Here is a 23415-nt window from a genome sequence, read left to right as displayed (position 1 = left end):
CTCCAAGTGCTCAGCATATGTGAACTTCTTCAAGACGTTTGAAAAACGTTCCTCATGAAGCTGGTTGAGAGAATGCCAAGAGAGTGCAACGCTGTCATCAAGGCAAAGGGTTGCTACTTTGACGAAATTAAAATCTAAAACATATTTTGATTTGTTTAACACTTTTTATTTTGGTACTGAATTTTGATAGACCAACGTATCAGCTATCACACCATGTAAAGGAACATAAAATGCAACTAACTGTATTTACGTAACCTCCGTCAGACACCATAAAAGGCATTTCATTTACTGTCCACAAGTGTTCAAAGGCCTTGATTGTTTCATTCTAACATTAGATTATGTAATACAAATCTCTAAACTTCTTGTTTTGGTTTTATGGCACTACTGCTCCAGCGTTCATTTGGTTACCATTTGGCATGTTTTTCTAGATGTGGAACATTAAACAACGTTAAAGAAAACAGGATGCACAGCAAATACTTCAATTATATATGCATATGTTACAGAACAGTGGAATAAAATGTTTTCTTCACAATATTGCAGAAAAAAAACATCTTAATTAAGGAGGTTAGCCATCAGTGACAGAGTTGAAAATCCCCCCAAAAAACATTACCATTCGATCAGATATTTCAGCACTCTGACAGAGTTGACAAAAATGTTTTTTTCTCTTCTTCATTCAAGTGGTATACACAGCAGCCACCTTTTTTTCTCAGTCGCTTTATGACTCTAAATCCTAATTAAATGTAACATATTTGAACCAAAATATAGGCAGATGGAGTTTACAGTTTATGGTTGTGAACTTGTGACCATGGTGATTCCAATATTGTTTGTTTAAATCTATCAAAGTTAGAGAACTTTCCAGACCATGAGTGGTCTTGTTGCATTACATGTAATGAGGACATGAATGGTATGGTCTACAGTGCCTTCAGAAAGTATTCATACTCCTTCACTTATTCCACATTTTGTTGTTACAGCCCGAATTCAAATAAAATAAAAATACATTCTCACCCATCTACACACAATACCACATAATGACAAAGTGAGAACATGTTTGAGAATTTTTCTGCTAATTTATTGACAATGAAATTAAGAAATATCTCACTTACATAAGTATTCACACACCTGAGTCAATACTTTGCAGAAGCAACCTTTGGCGGTGATTACATCTGAGTCTTTTTGGGTAGGTCTCTAAGAGCTTTGCACACCTGGATTGTACAATATATTGCCCAATATTCTTTAAAAAAATATTCAAGCTTTGTCAAGATAATTGTTAATCATTGCTAGACCGCCATTTTCAATTCTTGAAATAGATTTTTCAAGCCGATTTAAGTCGTCTTGGTAAGCAACTCCAGCGAAGATTTGGCCTTGTGTTTTAGGTTATTGTCCTGCTGAAAGGTGACTTTGTCTCCCAGCGTCTGTTGGAAGCAGACTGAACCAGATTTTCCTGTATGATTTTGCCAGTGCTGATAGCTGTTTTCTGTTTATTTTTATTTAAAAAACTCCCTAGTCCTTGCCGATGACAAGTAACATGATGCAGCCACCACCATGCTTGAAAAAGTGAAGAGTGGTACTCAGTGATGTATTGTGTTGGATTTGCCCCAACATAACACTTCTAATTCAAGGAGAAAAAGTACATTTATTTGTATTATGTACAGGCTTCCTTCTTTTCACTCTGTCATTTAGGTTAGTATTGCATAGTAACTACAATGTTGTTGATCCATCCTCAGTTCTCATATCACAACCATTAAACTCAAACTATTTTAAAATCACCATTGGCCTCATGGTGAAATCCCTGAGCAGTTTCCTTCCTCTCCGGCAGGAAGGATGCCTATATCTTTGTAGTGACTGGGTGTATTGATATACTATCCAAAGCCTAATGAATAAAGTCTACAAAAACAAATATTTCCCTTATAAAATGTCCCTAAATGTACATTCTAATCTCAAATAATATACCAGATTAGACCAGTTAGCAAATGAATATGTTGGAAGCTTAAAAGACAATCATTCATTGTTATGATTACATTCTAAAGAACAGTGCTTAACAAGTACACAAAAAGTACAGCATAAATGATTCGATTTTTGACAACTTTAATCCGTTTTCCTTTTTATTAAATAAAAAAGTATGTGGGTCAAAATAAATATAATATTTTGTCACAAGTAATGCAATGCCAGAAACAAATGTTAATTTTGCCTTTGGGGGTTTCTTTTTTGTTCTATGTTGAAAAACATTAGCAATACATGATCATTTTGATTAAATTTGCTTTCAGTGTAACAATACAGAAAACAACTGCTTTATATTGCTTGTTCTTGTTGCAGTTTGTCTCCGCATTAGGGTGGCTGTGTGTGTCGGAGTCTGCAAGTGTACAGTATGTGTCTTTATGGGTACACATGCATGCTGAGTGGATGTGTGTTTCTGAGTGATATTTACATGCATGGGTTTGGGCTGTATCATTGCAGATGGTTCTGAGTGTTCATACCACGCTTCCCTGAAGCAGTGGGCTTCTTTCTCCTGGTGTCTGTTGGCTCAGAAGATTCCACAGCAGCATCGGCACAGACGTGATTCCAGAGCTGCCCATGCTGCCACCTGTGGAGTCCTCCCTCAGTGGGCGATACTGCTTAAACCGCCTGGTTGGAAAACACAAGTTAGCTGACATTCATTGTAGAGTAAAAAAAAAAAAAAAGATGTGCATTATATAAAAAACTCCACATAATGATGACATGGGATCTTTTTTTTATTGGACCACAATGGGTAATTTTTGTGGATCATGAATCAAGTATCAATTTGGAGAAACCAGGAATTGTGTGACTTTCATTGCGTCATGCAACGTTTACGGTGGTTAGAACTGTCTTTCACTCACTTGTAGGTCAAAGCAATGGCACCAACAACACAGACAAGGACCAAGACACCCAGAACCGCGGCCACAGTGCCTGCTGTGGAGGAGTTGGAGCCTGCAACCACAACACACAGTATGAGTAAGGTATGGTACAGTACACTCCGCAGATCAGTGAAATGTAATATAATTTTTTTTTTTGAAATTCATAAAGCTTTATGTACGGTTGTTCGTTAAATTTCACTCACCCACTGTCACACTGACTTTAGCACTGGCCACAGCCAGACTAACATCATTTGTCAGGGACACATTGACGCAGAACACTCCAGATTCGTTGAAAAACTGTCGAAGTATCATCTGACAATCTGGGGAGGGTGTCACGTTGTTACAAACGGTCTCCACAGGGGTGATGCAGTCTGCGTCCGAGATAATGGTGCACACTTCATTGGGCAGGCTAAGTAAAGAGAAGGTGGAGATATGAAGTGCAGGGGATGGCAATGTTCAAAATGCTAATTTCAACAGAATGTGCACGGTCCCTTGGGTCCTGTCTCCACTGCTGGCTGGCTACTCACCTCCCCTGGCAGGTGATGGTCAGGTCCACAGCATTCTGCACCACCTCAGTGGCCAGAGACACCACGTTGGCCACCTGGGTGATCTCCACACTCTCAATACCCTCTGAGAAATTAGATAGATTGTGAGATCATTATCAGCAACCGTCACCTGCATTTTACATCTCAGCTGCGACTGTATTGTAAACACGTCAACAGTATCTGGACATATGTGGACTTACGGACGACATCCACTGAGGTCGAGAAGGAGCCATAGCGGTAGATCATACAGTTGTCAGTTGCTGTAAGTTCCGGAACCTGCCTTTTAGCCACAACAAGAGCCACCTGTGTCTCTGTGCCTGACTCTATCTCAACCTCTGCTGCTACCTCACTCTCCACTGGAGCAGTCACTGCTGCTGGCGCTGAAGAAAACAAAGACACAGTAAGTTATCAGTATTATGAAAAGACTCAAATGATTGATTAAGTGTTTTTGTGTATATACAGTGCCTTGCGAAAGTATTCGGCCCCCTTGAACTTTGCGACCTTTTGCCACATTTCAGGCTTCAAACATAAAGATATAAAACTGTATTTTTTTGTGAAGAATCAACAACAAGTGGGACACAATCATGAAGTGGAATGACATTTATTGGATATTTCAAACTTTTTTAACAAATCAAAAACTGAAAAATTGGGCGTGCAAAATTATTCAGCCCCTTTACTTTAAGTGCAGCAAACTCTCTCCAGAAGTTCAGTGAGGATCTCTGAATGATCCAATGTTGACCTAAATGACTAATGATGATAAATACAATCCACCTGTGTGTAATCAAGTCTCCGTATAAATGCACCTGCACTGTGATAGTCTCAGAGGTCCGTTAAAAGTGCAGAGAGCATCATGAAGAACAAGGAACACACCAGGCAGGTCCGAGATACTGTTGTGAAGAAGTTTAAAGCCGAATTTGGATACAAAAAGATTTCCCAAGCTTTAAACATGTGGAAGAAGGTGCTCTGGTCAGATGAAACCAAAATTGAACTTTTTGGCAACAATGCAAAACGTTATGTTTGGCGTAAAAGCAACACAGCTCATCACCCTGAACACACCATCCCCACTGTCAAACATGGTGGTGGCAGCATCATGGTTTGGGCCTGCTTTTCTTCAGCAGGGACAGGGAAGATGGTTAAAATTGATGGGAAGATGGATGGAGCCAAATACAGGACCATTCTGGAAGAAAACCTGATGGAGTCTGCAAAAGACCTGAGACTGGGACGGAGATTTGTCTTCCAACAAGACAATGATCCAAAACATAAAGCAAAATCTACAATGGAATGGTTCAAAAATAAACATATCCAGGTGTTAGAATGGCCAAGTCAAAGTCCAGACCTGAATCCAATCGAGAATCTGTGGAAAGAACTGAAAACTGCTGTTCACAAATGCTCTCCATCCAACCTCACTGAGCTCGAGCTGTTTTGCAAGGAGGAATGGGAAAAAATGTCAGTCTCTCGATGTGCAAAACTGATAGAGACATACCCCAAGCGACTTACAGCTGTAATCGCAGCAAAAGGTGGCACCACAAAGTATTAACTTAAGGGGGCTGAATAATTTTGCACGCCCAATTTCTCAGTTTTTGATTTGTTAAAAAAGTTTGAAATATCCAATAAATGTCGTTCCACTTCATGATCGTGTCCCACTTGTTGTTGATTCTTCACAAAAAATACAGTTTTATATCTTTATGTTTGAAGCCTGAAATGTGGCAAAAGGTCGCAAAGTTCAAGGGGGCCGAATACTTTCGCAAGGCACTGTATATAATGAGTAAGTAACTAAGTAAGTGATCACCGGCAGTGTCGTCAGCTGCAACCTCATTCACAGTCTCTACGACCTCTGCCTCTAGCGCTGCCTCGGTCTCAAGAGCAGGTTCAGCTGGCACCACCTCCACCACAGTGGCAGCCTCAGTGTCGGCAGGAACAATGACGTTAGCAGCAGGGGCCACCATCTCAGCCTGAGCCACCTGTGTTGCAGCCGCAACCTCCACTCCAGTATCGGCAACCAAGGCCTCCTCCGCCGTGGCAGCAACGGAGGCTACGACTGGGATCTCTGGGAGGACTGTGGCCACCAGGTCCACTATAGCCTCCTCTCCCTCTGCAACTGGAGCTACTGAAGCAGCAGCGTCGATGATGGGCACATCTGCGGCCGTAGCCTCTACCACTGAGGTTTCAGCAGCTGCCTCTTCAGCTGCTGGAGCGACAGTTGCGGCTCCCTCCACAGCCAGGACAGCGGCGGGGTTCTCAACGGCTGGAGCAGCCGTGTTTTCTGCTGTGGCGTCGGTTTCTACTGCAGGGACAGCGGCATTGTCCTCTGTTGCCGGGACAACAGCTGGATCTTCTGCTGCTGGGACAACGGTGGCATCCTCTGCCGCAGGGGCCACTGTGGCAACCACCTCGACTCCCTCTGAGGCTGTGCCTTCGGCAGTGGGTTCGGCTGCGGCATTGGCTGTGTCTGCGGGTTCGACTGCGGCATCGGCTTCGACTGCATCTGTGTCATTGGCTGCAACTGTATCTGCACCCTCAGCAGGGGCAACATCAGAGGCGAGTAGATCCAGGGCGATGTCAGCTGGAGCTGCCTCTGGGGTAGAGACCACCACAACCATGGCAGGGGCTCTGGCCAATACTGGTTGAAAACACAAAAACAACACATTTTACTTACAACTGTTACGCATGTTATATGCACCGAATATGAATTGACTTTGGTAAAGGAAATATTGTTTTTGATAAATGCATGCTCTGTAAAATAGAAAATGATGTCTCTCACCAGTGGGGTTAGCAGTGGTGGGGTCTGCAGGCGTGTCACAGCCGTTGGGGATGCTTGCCATCAGGACCACCTGAGGCCTGTAGGTGCCAGCGGTGAGGTACATGTGTGTGACCTGGCGCTCCTTGGAGATGAGGGTGCCGCTGTTGTCACCAAAGTCCCAGTTAAAGGTGACGTCTGAGGTGCTGAGGTACTGGCTGGGGTCATGGAGGCTGATGCTGAAGACAACGGCCCGGTTCTGGATGAAGCTCTGGTCAGCCTGGTTCACATCGTTAATTTGGGTTAGCGACACCGTGAAGGGGATCTGGTCTGGGGAGGCACAAGGCAAAACATGTCAAGTTAATGTTGTGAAAGATTGTGAGAATAAATTCAAAGGATCTATAATGATCAATTGAAGTCAAATTAGGGTTGATTGATTTGCTGTTTAAATTAAAATAATACTTTGTGCATTTAAATTTGACAAGTGTTTCCTCTTAAACAGCTGCCCACCTGTGATGGAGAAGGTTGTGGAGGCGTAGCCCAGAGGGATGAACTTGTCCTTGCCACGGCAGTGGTAGATGACCACCTCCATGTTGTAAGAGCCTAGGGGCACATTGTCTGTGCCGATGGTGAGAGAAGAGGAGGGTCCGCCTGCCACCTGCCAGTAACGTCCTGGAATCCAAAGCAGCAGTAGTTAGAAAACACAGCAACGGTTATACAATTTAACTGGATGGCCTGATGATCAAACCTTGAGTTGACAAAGCTCAGAGGAACAGCAGCTGCTTTACTAATCCTCTAAAACCTCTTATCAAAGGAATGATTTCCCAGCGCACACTGCACACAGCTTGGTCAATACCAGAATGCATTGGGTTATTTTGTTGGCACTTTCTCACATCAATGTCTGTAAATGAAAGAGCTTGTTTTTACCCCATGTTGTCCACACAAACACGTAGTGGGGTTTCCTGTCTGCTGTCCCAGTGAAGGGGGTGCCATCAGGGAAGACACCACTGTACTCTCCTGAATGACCAGAGACCTGGTCGGGGTACACAGCCTGGCCCTGACGGTACTGTGTTCCTGTAGGAGAAGAGGATCACACCCAGTTTAACATAAAAGGTTAGGAACACTAGAAAAAAGATTGTAGGCCTATACGAAAAGAAAAAAAACTGTGGGGTCGATGGTATGGTATAGTGGTTGAATTTGAAAGGAAAGCTCACCATTGACAGTGCAGTTACGCACCCACACCACCTGTCCATCAGGACGTACTGTCTGGTTTGACGGAAGGCGAATGTTGATGTTAAAGGTTGCCTTTGAGCCAGTCAGGGTGGGTCCATCGTTTTTCACATCGAATGTAACTTCGCCACCTGGTGACAGAGAGTGATAAATACATCAATAGAAAGAGGTAAACGTTTCGATAGAAGTTGATTGGTCTATAAAAACGTGCAGTAAAGTGAGAACACACCTGTCCAACAGTCTCTGTATCGGGAGTCCCCATCTTTCCACACTGGATACATTTGTGAGTTCCATGAGCGGTAGCGTGTGAAACGTGTTTTAGGCTCTGAAAAAAGAAAGGGTTGAAGTTTTAGGGTACTTTTTCTCTCGTTCTCCTAATTGAAACAATGTTTTTGTTGATCACACTTTGACATACAGTACCAGTCAAAAGTTTGGACACACCTACTCGTTCAAAGGTTTTTCTTTATTAGGACTATTTTCTACATTGTAGAATAATAGTGAAGACATCAAAACTATGAAATAACACACATGGAATCATGTAGTAACCAAAAAAGTGTTACATAAATCAAAATATATTTTATATTTGATATTCCTCAAAGTAGCCGCCCTTTGCCTTGATGACAGCTTTGCACACTCTTGGCATTCTCTCAACCAGCTTCATGAGGAATGCTTTTCCAACAGTCTTGAAGGAGTTCCCACATATACTGAGCACTTGTTGGCTGCTTTTCCTTCACTCTGCAGTCCAACTCATCCCAAACCATCTCAATTGGGTTAAGGTCGGGTGATTGTGGAGGCCAGGTCATCTGATGCAGCACTCCATCACTCTCCTTGGTAAAATATCCCTTACACAGCCCGCTGGTGTGTTTTGGGTCATTGTCCACAGACAGTGTCACCAGCAAAGCGCCCCACAACATCACACCTCCTCCTCTGTGCTTCACGGTGGGAACTACACATGCGGAGATCATCCATTCACCTACTCTGCATCTCACAAAGACATGGCGGTTGGAACCAAAAATCTCAAATTTGGACTCATCATTGCTCGTGTTTCTTGGCCCAAGCAAGTCTCTTCTTTTTATTGGTAGTGGTTAGTAGTGGTTTCTTTGCAGCAATTCGACCACGAAGGCCTGATTCACGCAGTCTCCTCTGAACAGTTGATGTTGAGATGTGTCTGTTACTTGAACTCTGTGAAGCATTTATTTGGGCTGCAATTTCTGAGGCTGGTAACGCTAATGAACTTATCTTCTGGAGCAGAGGTAACTCTGGGTCTTCATTTCCTGTGGCGGTCCTAATGAGAGCCAGTTTCATCATAGTGCTTGATGGTTTTTGCGACTGCACTTGAAAAAACGTGTCTTAAAGTAATGATGGACTGTCATTTCTCTTTGCTTATTTGAGCTGTTCTTGCCATAATATGGACTTGGGTCTTTTACCAAATAGGGCTATCTTCTGCATACCAACCTTACCTTGTCACAACACAACTGATTGGCTCAAATGCATTAAGGAAAGAAATTCCACTAATTAATCAAGGCACACTTGTTAAGGCACTACCTCATGAAGCGGGGTGAGAGAATGCCAAGAGTGTGCAAAGCTGTCAACAAGGCTACTTTGAAGAATCTCAAATATATTTTGATTCGCTTAACACTTTTTTGGTTACTACATGATTCCATATGTGCTATTTTATAGTTTTGATGTCTTCACTATTATTCTACAATGTAGAAAATAGCAGAAATAAAGAAAACCCTTGAATGAGTAGGTGTGTCCAAACTTTCGACTGGTACTGTAGTGAACTACTACATTCATGTTTATCATATTATTGAGGTTTAATCAGTTATGTAACATCACCAGTGGCAGTGGTTATGGTGAGGTATTCCCATTAGGCAACAGCAAAAACCCTAAATGTAAATCTGTTTGTAAGACCACTTGGCCAGTTGCCAATTGACCACTGCACAATTAAATCTAGATGTAAATCTGAGGTTGAAAATGGTATTTTATCAAAACATTGCTATTGTCTAGACATTAGTCAGGAACAGGATCCTGGCACCCAGAACTCTCTACCTACCGGGCTAATTAATTAGCATTTACTTTTACAATGTCCTTTGAGTGAATGTCATACAAAGATCTACTACTCAGACCTGGAATGTGTATAACCATGGCTCAAATGCTTATTGAACATGTTGACACAATTTCTACTTCTTCAAACCTACAGGATCTGACCACTCCTTCCTGAAAGTACAACCATAGCTATTCCATTTTTTTTGACCGTATTATATGGTGAAGTGTTCGCTGCCCTGTTGCCTACCCTGGGTAGAGGAAAAGTTATCATCATGATGTTACAGCTTGGCAAATGGGCACAAGATGAGGTGTGGGCAAAGACATTTTCGAACATTTTACTTAAAGAAGCATCAAATATAGTTATTTGAGGGGGAAGATAGCGGTGGTGGGTAGTTCAGGTATTTCTTTGATGGTTGTGGAAGGGGGAGAGCGAGGTGGAGGTTCCAGGCGAGTCACACCGCCCCTGCAATCCCCGTCAATCCCTTTCATGTGACTGTCAATTGAGCACAGGCAGCCGTAATCCCAAATGCTGGAAGGAGGAGAGCCTCTGTGGAGTTCAGACACCAGGGCGGGCTCACTCTGCTACCACTGTGTGTGTGTGTTTGTGTGTGCACGTCACACATACGAGTGTGTGCGCACGCGCGAGTGTGTGATATATGACTGAAATCGTGATTATGTATCATAAGGTGCAAATTCAGGATTTAGGAAACCGCAACAACTACATTATCTTCTGTTATTATGAGCCCCTTGTATTCCCCTTGGCATATACAGTACTATCATAAAATCCCAGGAATGCATCCTCTAAAATAACTCACTCATAATGACAAGCCATAATATCGTTATCATGTGCAGTCATTCATCACATAGTCACACTTCAAACTGATTGCCAATGAAAAGACCGATATCTCCTACCAAGTGAATTACAGCTTGTGGTTTGGTTTGGATATCCATTAAATGCAACACATTGGTAGATAACACGTTGAACCTCATGATTGATAGTGAAACAACAACTTTAGTACTAATGTTTCCTCAGGGGAAAAAATATAGTTATTCTGTTCTATTGATGAGAGCTGAGAAAATGTTCACCTTACTATTGAAACTACAGGATGCACAGAAGAGTTTTAGGGTTTGGAGATCAACTTGGCATGTGATTGCGCTATTCTTGATTACAAGCATGTAATCTGTGAGTAGTTAATAGACATGCTATCCTACTGTATATTACACAGTGGTGGAATTCTTGCTAATGTGAGATTAATGTAGACAAGGCACGCCAAAAACATTTTTTTTTGGTCTACAGAATTATTCCTTAAATGTACTTCCAAAATGAATTGCATGATGAGCTCATGTCAAAGCTTAACATGAATTTACTCAGGATCTTCTTAATTCAATTCTCCACACTTTAAAGTTGAACTGCACAAAATGGTGTTATTTAGAAGATTATACCGGTATACTATACTCTTTGAAAATGTTGTAATTTCAGACATTGGTGGTCCTGTATATTCACCAAGTATTGAAACGTTTTACCATATACAGATATTTATTGAGTATATATGTAGTGTATTGAGGAGGCAGTAATGAATAGATTATTATTCATCCTTTTCAATGGCAATGCAAAATACAAAGGGAAATATAGAACAAACATTTCACTACTAAAAGGGATTGTTTGCACAAATGTCATTGCTCAGTGAGTACTTAGCAATACTCAGTGAGAATATTTCCATTATTTCATTTCATTCTACCTCAGCCCCATCTCCCGTCCAACACTGCACATAACGCAAGAAAGACTGGATGGAGCAACCAGTGTTTAATCAAATAGTAATTTAGAAAGTAATATATACTCACTTGCTTCTAAAGCTGCTGATGAGATAGCCAACACCAGTACCGCCAATAAAGTCCTCATTGTGCGTGGTTGTGTGTCCTTTCTCTGCCCAGTTCCTTACCCTTATCCTAGTCTTAAAAACCCAACAACACACCCAGAGAGACTTGTGGTAGGATTCTGATTCCCTATAAAAGAGTCTTGGACCCTTAATTACCATAAACTTGCCTCTCGCATCTGATTTTAGGGAGGCTACAACCCAGCCCCTCCCACTATAATCAACAGTGTGAAGAGACACACTTTGTTAGCAATGCTATTATGTTTTCAAATGTTTTATTGGATAATTACAGTAGCTAAAAGGATTAACCTTAATGTAGTGTTACCATCAATCCCCCAAAAATATTTCTACATGTCAGAATGTTTTTTTTTTTTAAATGCTATCTTTGCACTGGTGCTTGAAAGAAAGATGAGACATAAAACTCTTTCATTTCTTTTGAAAAATGTAGGAAATTATCCGATTTCGAACATACAATGTTCTCCAACAAGTAAAGAGTGATACTTCTCCCATTTTCACAAGACAGTGGGAACCTTATGGAATTAATGGCTTAGTGGTTGTGGTAGAAAAACGCAATAAATCAAAGTTTATTGGTCGTCTACATATACTACGTATACATTCTGTATACTTCTGGCCCTTTGGACACTGTGTTAACAACCCTCCAGACGAGCTTCAATGCCATATAACTCTCCTTCCGTGGCCTCCAACTGCTCTTAAATACAAGTAAAACTAAATGCATGCTCTTCAACCGATTGCTACCTGCACCTGCCTGCCCGTCCAGCATTACTACTCTGGACGGTTCTGACAGAATATGTGGACAACTACAAATACCTAGGTGTCTGGTTAGACTGTAAACTCTCCTTCCAGACTCACATAAAACATCTCCAATCCAAAGTTAAATCTAGAATTGGTTTCCTATTTCGCAACAAGGCATCCTTCACTCATGCTGCCAAACATACCCTCGTAAAACTAACCGTCTTACCGATCCTCGACTTCGGTGATGTCATTTACAAAATAGCCTCCAACACCCTACTCAACAAATTGGATGCAGTCTATCACAGTGCAATCCGTTTTGTCACCAAAGCCCCATATACTACCCACCACTGCGACCTGTACGCTATCATTGGCTGGCCCTCGCTTCATACTCGTCGCCAAACCCACTGGCTCCAGGTCATCTACAAGACCCTGCTAGGTAAAGTCCCGCCTTATCTCTGCTCGCTGGTCACCATAGCAGCACACACCCGTAGCACGTGTTCCAGCAGGTATATCTCACTTGTCACCCCCAAAGCCAATTCCTCCTTTGGCCGCCTCTCCTTCCAGTTCTCTGCTGATAATGACTGGAACGAACTACAAAAATCTCTGAAACTGGAAACACTTATCTCCCTCACTAGCTTTAAGCACCAGCTGTCAGAGCAGCTCACAGATCACTGCACCTGTACATAGCCAATCTACAAATAGCCCAAACAACTACCTCTTCCCCTACTGTATTTATTTTGCTCCTTTGCACCCCAGTATTTCTACTTTGCACACTCATCTACAATCAAATCTACCATTCCAGTGTTTTAATTGCTATATTGTATTTACTTCGCCACCATGGCCTATTTATTGCATTTACCTCCCTTATCTCACCTCATTTGCTCACATTATAGATGTATTTTTCTACTGTATTATTGACTGTATGTTTGTTTTACTCCATGTGTAACTCTGTGTTGTTATATGTGTCGAACTCCTTTGCTTTATCTTGGCCAGGTCGCAGTTGTAAATGAGAACTTGTTCTCAACTTGCCTACCTGGTTAAATAAAGGTGAAATGAAAAAAATAAACATAGATTTGCCGATTTTACATTTTGGTAATTTAGCAGACGCTCTTATCCAGAACAACTTACAGGAGCAATTGGGTTAAGTGCCTTGCTCAAGGGCACGTCCACAGATTTTTCCCCCATTAGGCTTGGGGATTCGGAACCAGTGACCTTTTGATTACTGTCCCAACACTCTTAACCTACCAGATGTTATTGCAGGTGGAGCAAAATGCTTATGTTTCTAGCTCCAACAGTGCAGTAACATCTAGCAATACAATACATACATAATCCATGAGGATGAGCCATGGCTAGAATACAGTATATACATATAAAGTGGGTAAAACAGTTTCTCGGTCCCGGCTTTGATACATCTGTACTGTCTCCGTCTGCTAGATGGTAGCTGGGTGAACAGTTGCTACATGATTCTTTATGTGTTATTTCATAGTTTTGATGTCACTATTATTTTACAATGTAGAAAATAGTAAAAATAAAGAAAAAGCCTTGAATGAGTAGGTGTGTCCAAACTTTTGACTGGTACTGTAAATACCTAGAAGTATGCTTTGTAATGCTTTTTAATACTTGTAACATAAGCTTTATGCCTTGTATGTAAATCCATTCATTGTACAATGTTCATTAAATATCTGCCTTTGATATAGACAATTCTCAGACCAGTTCTTGCTAGTCAACGTCAACTTATTGCCTAACACATGAGTGTATATTTTAATTATCTTTATGTAGTCAGATAAACATTTTAATACGCAAATTGCTTAGTCTTATTACGAGTCACATGTGAGGTATCTATAATATCATATACACGTCAAATATTACTGCACACTATAATATCTCCTATTGTCCACAATCAGAGAGGGAGGAGAGGTAACGTTCTAATCAGGCTCGGGCGGCGAGCAAACCATCCATCAATTCCGATTATTTTAAAGTAGACAAAAGGGACTGTAACAAACTCTGTTGAACAAAATCATGATTCTCTGCAGATATATTGTCCCCGTGCATACAGCCAGTGGGGTTCATCATACATCGTGCGCACAGAAAGAAAGAACTCTCCGGGAAAAACAAGGCTTGAGGGGTATGTCTCATGATTAACAACTCATGGTGTGAATGTAGTAACGTACAGGAACTCAAGTCCTTTTTCTCTCCCGATTTGGAATACCTCACCATCAAATGCAGACAGCATTACCTCCTGAGATAATTGTCTTTGGTTATTATCACTGCCATGTACATTGCCGTCAAGCAGACACTGTGACAGCTCTAAAGGAACTACACTGGACTTTGCACAAACTGGAAACCGCATATCCTGAGGCCGCATTTATTGTAGCTGGGGAATTTTAAAAAGGAAATCTGAGGAAAACGCTCTCTAAATTCTACCAACACATCTCCTGTGCTACACGTAGAGAGAACACGCTTGACCATTGTAACTCTCCATTCCGGGATGGCTACAAGGCCCTCTCCCGCCCCCCTTTTGGCAAATCAGATCACACCTCCATCCTGCTCCCATAGGCAGAAACTTAAACAGGAAGCAACCATGGTAAAGACTGTTCAATGTTGTTCTGACCAATCGGAATGTATGCTTTGTTTTGATCACGCGGACTGGGAAATGTTCTCGGTTGCCTCTGGAACAATATTGACGTACACACTAACTGGTTTCGTAAAGAAGTGCATAGAGGATGTTGTTCTTACTGTAACGATTAGAACTCACCCAAATAAAAAAACGTGGATAGATGGCATCATTCACGCAAAACTGAATGCGCAAACTACCACATTTAATCACACCAAGGTGACTGGGAACATGGACATATACAAACAGATCAGTTATGACCTCCGTAAGCCAATCAAAGAGGCAAAACGACAGTACAGGGACAAAGTGGAGTCGCAATTCAGACATAAGCTCAGACATAAGACGCATGTGGCAGGGACTCCAGACAATCATGGATTATAAAGGGAAAGCCAGCCAGCCACGTCACGTACACCGATGCCTCACTCCCGGACAAGCAAAACACCTTCTTCGCCCACTTTGAGGAAAACACAGAGATGCCGAGGTAGGCCATCACCGCTCACGAGGACTGTAATGCTCCCAATCTCTGTGGCTGAAGTGAGTAAGACATTCAAGTGTGATAACCCTCTGGCTTGCAAGGCTCCCGGGCCAGACGGCATCCCATGCCACATCCTAAGAGCATGTGCAGACCAGCTGGCTGGAGTGTTTATGGACATATTCAATCTCTCCCTATCCCAGTCAGTTGTCCCCACTTGCTTCAAGATATCCACCATTGTTCCTGTATCCAAGAAAGTGAAGGTAACTGAACTAAATGCCTATCGCCCCCTAGCACTCACTTCTGTCATCAAGAAGTGCTGAGAGGCTAGTTAAGGGAAATATCACCTACAACTTACGACACACTACAATTTGCATACGGTTGCAACAGATCCACGGACAACGCAATCGCCATTGCACTGCAAACTGCCCTATCCCACCTGGACAAGATGAATACCTATGTGAGAATGCTGTTCATTGACTACAGCTCAGCCTTCAACACCATAGTGCCCTCCAAGCTCATCACAACGCTCAGGGTCGTGGGTCTGAAACCCTCCATGTGCAACTGGGTCCTTGACTTCCTGACGGGCCAACCCCAGGTGGTGAAGGTAAGCAACAACACCTCTGCCACACTAATTCTCAACACGTGGCCCCCACAGGAGTGTGTTCTCAGCCCTCTCCTGTACATCCATGATTGCATGGCTATGCACGTCTCCAACTCAATATCACATTTGCTGATGACAACAGTGGCAGGCCTGATTACCAACAACGCTGAGACAGCCTACAGTCCGGAGGTGAGACCTCTGGTGAACCTCTCCCTCAACAAAACGAAGGAGCTGATCGTGGACTACAGGAGACAGTAGAGAGAGCATGCCCCCATACACATCGATGGGCCACAGTGTAGAGGGCCAAAAGCTTCAAATTCCTCGGCGTGCACATCACCGAGGACCTGAAATGGTCCCTCCACACAGACACTGTGGTGAAGAAGGAGTAACAGCATGTTACAGAATGTTCAAGCTCAGCATGTTCAACAGCATGTTCAAGCTCAGGAGGCTGAATACATTTGGCTTGGCCCCTAACACCCTCACAAACTTCTACAGATGCAACATCAAGAGCAATCTATCGGACTGTATCACCGCCTGGTACAGCAACTACAGGGCTCTCCGGAGGGTGGTGTGGTCAGCCTAACACATTACTGGGTGCACACTGCCTGCCCTCCAGGACATCTACAGCACCCAGTGTTACAGGAAGGCCAAGAATATAATCAAGGACCAAAGCCACCCGAGCCACAGCCTGTTCACCCTGCTACAATCTAGCAGGCAAAGACAGTACAGGTAGTATCAAAGCTGGGACAGAGAGAGTGAAAAGCATCTTCTATCTCCAAGCCTTCCGACTGTTAAACAATCATCACTAGCTGGCATCCGCTCGGTACCCTGCCTTGCACTTTAGACACTGTCACTAGCCGGCTACCACCCGGTATTCTACCCTGGACCTTAGAGACTGCTGCCCTATATACACACACACACACACATACAGTGCCTTGCGAAAGTATTCGGCCCCCTTGAACTTTGCGACCTTTTGCCACATTTCAGGCTTCAAACATAAAGATATAAAACTGTATTTTTTTGTGAAGAATCAACAACAAGTGGGACACAATCATGAAGTGGAACGACATTTATTGGATATTTCAAACTTTTTGAACAAATCAAAAACTGAAAACTTGGGCGTGCAAAATTTTTCAGCCCCCTTAAGTTAATACTTTGTAGCGCCACCTTTTGCTGCGATTACAGCTGTAAGTCGCTTGGGGTATGTCTCTATCAGTTTTGCACATCGAGAGACTGAAATTTTTTCCCATTCCTCCTTGCAAAACAGCTCGAGCTCAGTGAGGTTGGATGGAGAGCATTTGTGAACAGCAGTTTTCAGTTCTTTCCACAGATTCTCGATTGGATTCAGGTCTGGACTTTGACTTGGCCATTCTAACACCTGGATATGTTTCTTTTTGAACCATTCCATTGTAGATTTTGATTTATGTTTTGGATCATTGTCTTGTTGGAAGACAAATCTCCGTCCCAGTCTCAGGTCTTTTGCAGACTCCATCAGGTTTTCTTCCAGAATGGTCCTGTATTTGGCTCCATCCATCTTCCCATCAATTTTAACCATCTTCCCTGTCCCTGCTGAAGAAAAGCAGGCCCAAACAATGATGCTGCCACCACCATGTTTGACAGTGGGGATGGTGTGTTCAGCTGTGTTGCTTTTACGCCAAACATAACGTTTTGCATTGTTGCCAAAAAGTTCAATTTTGGTTTCATCTGACCAGAGCACCTTCTTCCACATGTTTGGTGTGTCTCCCAGGTGGCTTGTGGCAAACTTTAAACAACACTTTTTATGGATATCTTTAAGAAATGGCTTTCTTCTTGCCACTCTTCCATAAAGGCCAGATTTGTGTAATATACGACTGATTGTTGTTCATCCAGAGTGATCATGGGCCTCTTGGCTGCATCTCTGATCAGTCTTCTTCTTTGTATGAGCTGAAAGTTTAGAGGGACGGCCAGGTCTTGGTAGATTTGCAGTGGTCTGATACTCCTTCCATTTCAATATTATCGCTTGCACAGTGCTCCTTGGGATGTTTAAAGCTTGGGAAATCTTTTTGTATCCAAATCCAGCTTTAAACTTCTTCACAACAGTATCTCGGACCTGCCTTTTGTGTTCCTTGTTCTTCATGATGCTCTCTGCGCTTTTAACGGACCTCTGAGACTATCACAGTGCAGGTGCATTTATACGGAGACTTGATTACACACAGGTGGATTGTATTTATCATCATTAGTCATTTAGGTCAACATTGGATCATTCAGAGATCCTCACTGAACTTCTGGAGAGAGTTTGCTGCACTGAAAGTAAAGGGGCTGAATAATTTTGCATGCCCAATTTTTCAGTTTTTGATTTGTTAAAAAAGTTTGAAATATCCAATAAATGTCGTTCCACTTCATGATTGTGTCCCACTTGTTGTTGATTCTTCACAAAAAAAGATCTTTATATTTATTATTATTATTATATTTATTATATTTATTTATCTATTTATATCTTTATGTTTGAAGCCTGAAATGTGGCAAAAGGTTGCAAAGTTCAAGGGGGCTGAATACTTTCGCAAGGCGCTGTATATAGGGCAGTAGTCTCTAAAGGTGCAGGTTTGAGTAACCAGGGGGTAGCCGGCTAGTGATGGCTATTTAACAGTCTGATGGCCTTGAGATAGAAGCTGTTTTTCAGTCTCTCAGTCCCAGCTTTGATGCACCTGTACTGACCTCGCCTTCTGGATAATAGCGGGGTGAAAAGGCAGTGGCTTTGGTGGTTGATGTCCTTGATGATCTTTTTGGCATTCCTGTGACATCGGGTGCTGTAGTGATATGTTGGCAGGCAGAGATACAGCCCGATAGGATTCTCTCAACTGTGCATCTGTACAAGTTTGTGAGGGTTTTGGCACTGTTGCACCTTCTTCACCACACTGTCTGTGTGGGTGGACCATTTCAGATTGTCAGTGATGTGTACACCGATGAACTTGAAGGTTTCCACCTTCTCCACTGCGGTCCCGTCAATGTGGATAGGGGCGTGCGCCCTCTGCTTTTTCCTGAAATCCACGATCAGCTCCTTCGTTTTGTTGACGTTGAGGGAGAGGTTGTTTTCCTGGCACCACTCCGCCAGAGCCCTCACCTCCTCCTTGTAGGCTGTCTCATCAATGTTGGTAATCAGGCCTACTATGGTTGTGTCATCTGCAAACTTGATGATTGAGTTGGAGACGTATGTGGCCACTGGGTCACGGGTGAACAGGGAGTACAGGAGGGGGCTGAACACGCACCCTTGTGGGGCCCCTGTGTTGAGGATCAATGAAGTGGAGGTGTTTTCTACCTTCACCACCTGGGGGAGGCCCGTCAGGAAGTCCAGGACCCAGTTGCACAGGGTGGGGTTCAGAACCAAGGCCCCAAGCTAGATGATGAGCTTGGAGGGTGTTGAAGGCTGAACTATAGTCAATGAACAGCATTCTTACATGGGTATTTATTTTGTCCAGTTGGGATAGGGCAGTGTGCAATGCAAATTGAAGTGGGTCTAGGGTGTCAGGTAAGGTGGAGTTGATAGGATCCTTAACTAGCCTCTCAAAGCACTTCACATGACAGAAGTGAGTGCTCCCGGGCGATATTCATTTAAATCAGTTACCTTTGCTTTTTTGGGTATGGGAACAATGGTGGACATCTTAAAGCAAGTGGGGATATCCGACTGGGATAGGGAGAGATCGAATATGTTCGTAAACACTCCAGCCATCTGGTCTGTGCATGCTCTGAGGACGCGACTAGGAATAACGTCTGGGCCAGCAGCCTTGCGAGGGTTAACACGCTTAAATGTCTTACTCACGTCGGCCACGGAGAACGAGAGCCCACATTCCTTGAGAGCAGACCATGTCAATGGCACTGTGTTATCCTCAAAATGGGCGAAGAAGGTGTTTAACTTGTCCGGGAGCAAGACTTCGGTGTCCGCGACGTGGCTGGTTTCCCCTTTTTTATCCGTGATCGTCTGTAGACCCTGCCACATACGTCTCGTGTCTGAGACATTGAATTTTGACTCCAATTTGTCTCTTTACTGACGTTTACTCTGATTGCCTTACAGAGGGAATAACTACACTGTTTGTATTCCCAGTCACCTTGCCGTGGTTAAGTGCAGTTGTTCACGCTTTCAGTTTAGGGCGAATGCTGCTATCTATCCATGGTTTCTTGATTACATCAAGCTTAAGACTCTACAAACGTGTTGGAGGCACTTGCTGTTTGTTTTGGTTGTGTTTCAGAGTATTTTGTGCTCAATATAAATGAATGCTAAATAATGTGCCATTTTGGAGTCACTATTATTGTAAATAAGAATAGAATGTTTCTAAACACTTCTATATTAATGTGTATGCTGTCATGATTACAGATAATCCTGAATGAATCATTAATGATGAATGAGAAAGAAATCGGTAACAGAATCCCCCCCCAAAAAACAAATCAGTCACGAAATGTCTGCAGTTGAATTGGCTACAATGGGAAATTATAGTAGTCACAAACCACAGTTGGGTCACCTGCTACAGTCCTCACTTCCACTGGAATACTGTTATGTTCAGCTGATACTGTTTGTCTTTTTCTGTCGTTTGGTGGTTGAAGCAAAAGGTGTGAAGTCAGGAAAATACGCCCACTCTCTTCTCTGTCTCTCCAATTAATGTCACATCTCCTGGTACTTGCTGACACCTTACCATGAGCCCCCGCTCTTTCCCTTTACTCTAACCAGAATCCTCACCCACTGAGCACCAACCGACACCAGACTTCCATGGACGTTGAAAAGTAGTTGAAATTTGGTCAATCTGCCCTGGATTTGATTCATTTGATTCTGCCCTGGATTCGGTTCAGATTTGGTCTGGACCAAATTGTCTAATTTGGAACTCATTAAAATAATAGGCAGTGTGTAGAATAATACATAAATATGCAAAAGAGATATTGCATATTTCTACCTTTGTGTGCCTATTTAGGGTACATCACCATGAGGAGAATGACATCCATATCCATAATTATGCATTTCTGTGTAGTGAAGATCAGGGACCCATGATGAAATTATGTTACCGCAATTCTGTTATAGGGTGTAAATCCACTTCACTTACTGTAGTTCAATAACCAAAAGCAATCTTTTCAAATTCAAGTGTCATGTCACAGCTGACACCCCATTCTTTCTGCAGCCATCATTGAATCTTAATTCAGAACAGATATTTAACAACGTTTTTGGAAAATGTGGTCAGATTTACCGAAATTCTGTTACCAGATTTTGCATCTGCACAGTTCTTCCAGTAAATGTGTTTTTTTGTCAAATGTTCTGTGTAAATTGTTAAAAGTAGTTATTGTGCATGGGGTTGTATGGTTTGTCAAACTTTGAAAGCAATGGTTTTTGTTTGACATACATTATAAGTGAAAAACCTGAATCTTTTACCATTGTATTGCCCTATAGCCTGTGAACAGGCAGGAAGTTCTTTGCTAATGTTGTCTTATGGAGTTGCAAAGGTCAACGGTCACTATAGGAAGTTGAGAATTGAATCAAGGTGTGTGTCCCAATAATCTCTCATTTCTACCGAAGTGTACACTTCATGAATTTGAAGGGAAATAACTGGTATATGGAAACTCTCTATACCCAATGCCTACACCAATCCAATGCTATTAAATGTGTGGGAAGTAGTGAACAACTGTACACTTCAGAAAGAAGGACCGATTATTGGGACGCACCCTTGATATGAAGTCATAGTTATGTATTGGCGTTCGTTACTCCCCCCTCCCAGGAAGGGCCGTAAAGAAACAGACTTTTCAATTTCTTTTGTACTCTTTAATTACTAATTTGACCCTTTCAAGTTTAATCTCTTACTTTTTGCATAATGTGTTTGTTCTAATATTGCAATTGCCATGCATAAGTTGAGTCTTGTTCCTTTGATGATTTGCCCTACACTTGTTTTAAAGACAATTTTCGGCCAGATTCCATGACTCAACCATATGCTCTAACGTCACTCTAACTTCACTTCACTTTTTTCATTAATATCACTTTTCAAATATGAGCACCATCTATTCTATTCTGACAGATTTCGAACAAATGTAATTTAATGTACTATATGTAATGTCTGTTCCTTATAGGGATGCCTGGAAGAATTGGCTTAGCTGCAATCATGCCTGCCCTGACGTTCGACCTTACAGCTGTGCGTACATGGGAATCACAAGATCAGCATGTGGGGATGGCAAATCAATAGCATCCTTTTACTCCCCTCTTTCCCCATATTCTCCTTTTAGTGCCATAGGCCTCATACCAAGTAAAATGATCTATGCTCGAAGCAATCCACATACGCTGGGAAACACTTGTGCTTGCTTTTTAACGCTTCCGCATTCCAGAACGATTCAGTCAAACAGACTAATTATAATTATCATTATTGAACTAATGAGATAGAAATAAAGGTCTTAATGGTTAAAAACACCACAACTTTGACCAGTGTGACGATTCGTGTGGGAAAACATAGTATTGTGATGACCTTTGATTGACAAGAACAATTACCCGGGGCGGCAAGGTAGCCTAGTGGTTAGAGCGTTGGACTAGCAAGGTTGCAAGTTCAAATCCCCGAGCTGACAAGGTACAAATCTGTCGTTCTGCCCCTGAACCGGCAGTTAACCCACTGTTCCTAGGCCGTCATTGAAAATAAGAATTTGTTCTTAACTGACTTGCCTAGTTAAATAAAGGTAAAAAAAAAAAAAAATTAAACCTAGCTTTCTAGGAACAGTGGTAATGTGTCTGGTCTGGACCCCCAAATCACGTCTCTCAACTTCGTGCTACTCCCATTGTTTCGGTACAGTATTATCAAAAGTTTTAAAGGTTGAATGAATATATATGTATTTTTTTTATTCAGAAAAATACTGAATGTACTCAAATCAAATTGTATTGGTCACATACACATGGTTAGCAGATGTTAATGCGAGTGTAGCGAAAAGCTTGTGCTTCTAGTTCCAACCATGCAGTAATATCTAACAATCTAACAACTAAACACCATGAAATAAAATAACATGCACGAAACTCAGTATTTACTTAAATCTGGTAAAATGTTTAAACAAAATATTCAGTTGATGTATGGACACACAAAAGGCAGGTTGATGTGGAGGCCTCTGCAGCCACAAGTCCTTTAAAAAAGTGTTTTTTAACTTGAGGTGCATTCAATGGTAAGTCTGTGTGTAGCTGACAGCGACATATGATCTTGCCATTCCAATTGCCTTAGGTTGGTGGTGAGATTGTTCAAGCTGCACAACATGTGACCACTCATGTGCTAACAACATCGCTCACTAAAGCACCTGACCGACCACACTGCACAGCACTGAAAGATACCAACACAGAACACTGACTTAGACAAAACCCACACAAACTTGATTGAAACTAGCTGTACGGTTATAGTGAGAGAAAAAAAAATCCTCAATTTGAGAGTTCCCTTTTAGTCAGTCAACTTGGTACAACAAACATATCGGGACTTCGTGCACTAGCTCCCTCCACTGAAGAACATTAGAATCACGCCTGACAAGGCCAATGAACACAGTGCCTCGCCGGAATAGTGATAAACCCAAGGCACGTATTAATTCCTTAAATTCTTCCGCTCTTCATTTCGATCTGAACAGAACATTTTCACGCATTCTTTAAAATAAACATGGAAATACGAAATCTAACTGTCCCACTTAAGGATGGCCTG

General features: G+C 42.3%; 1 protein-coding gene across 2 annotated transcripts; it reads right to left on the bottom strand.

The window, feature by feature from the left end:
* Window positions 1–1818: 1818 nt before the first annotated feature.
* Window positions 1819–11438, bottom strand: LOC110494197 (protein QNR-71-like). 2 transcript variants are annotated; one of them, XM_021569032.2, is made up of 12 exons: window positions 11277–11438; window positions 7615–7710; window positions 7370–7516; window positions 7083–7229; window positions 6666–6827; window positions 6180–6485; window positions 5208–6038; window positions 3619–3798; window positions 3401–3503; window positions 3077–3282; window positions 2856–2946; window positions 1819–2622 (listed from the first exon to the last, which is right to left on the bottom strand). In XM_021569032.2, the coding sequence occupies exons 1-12, from the start codon at window positions 11332–11334 to the stop codon at window positions 2469–2471; spliced, it is 2481 nt and encodes an 826-aa protein (XP_021424707.2). In that variant the 5' UTR covers window positions 11335–11438; the 3' UTR covers window positions 1819–2468. The 2 variants fall into 2 exon arrangements, with proteins under 2 accessions (XP_021424707.2, XP_021424708.2); XM_021569033.2 differs by lacking the exon at window positions 7083–7229.
* Window positions 11439–23415: the final 11977 nt, after the last annotated feature.

Source organism: Oncorhynchus mykiss, chromosome 17, assembly GCF_013265735.2.
Source record: "Oncorhynchus mykiss isolate Arlee chromosome 17, USDA_OmykA_1.1, whole genome shotgun sequence".
Lineage (NCBI taxonomy): Eukaryota > Metazoa > Chordata > Actinopteri > Salmoniformes > Salmonidae > Oncorhynchus > Oncorhynchus mykiss.
The sequence above is the reverse complement of the archived record's forward strand: the minus strand, read 5'-3'. Positions and strand labels throughout refer to the sequence as shown.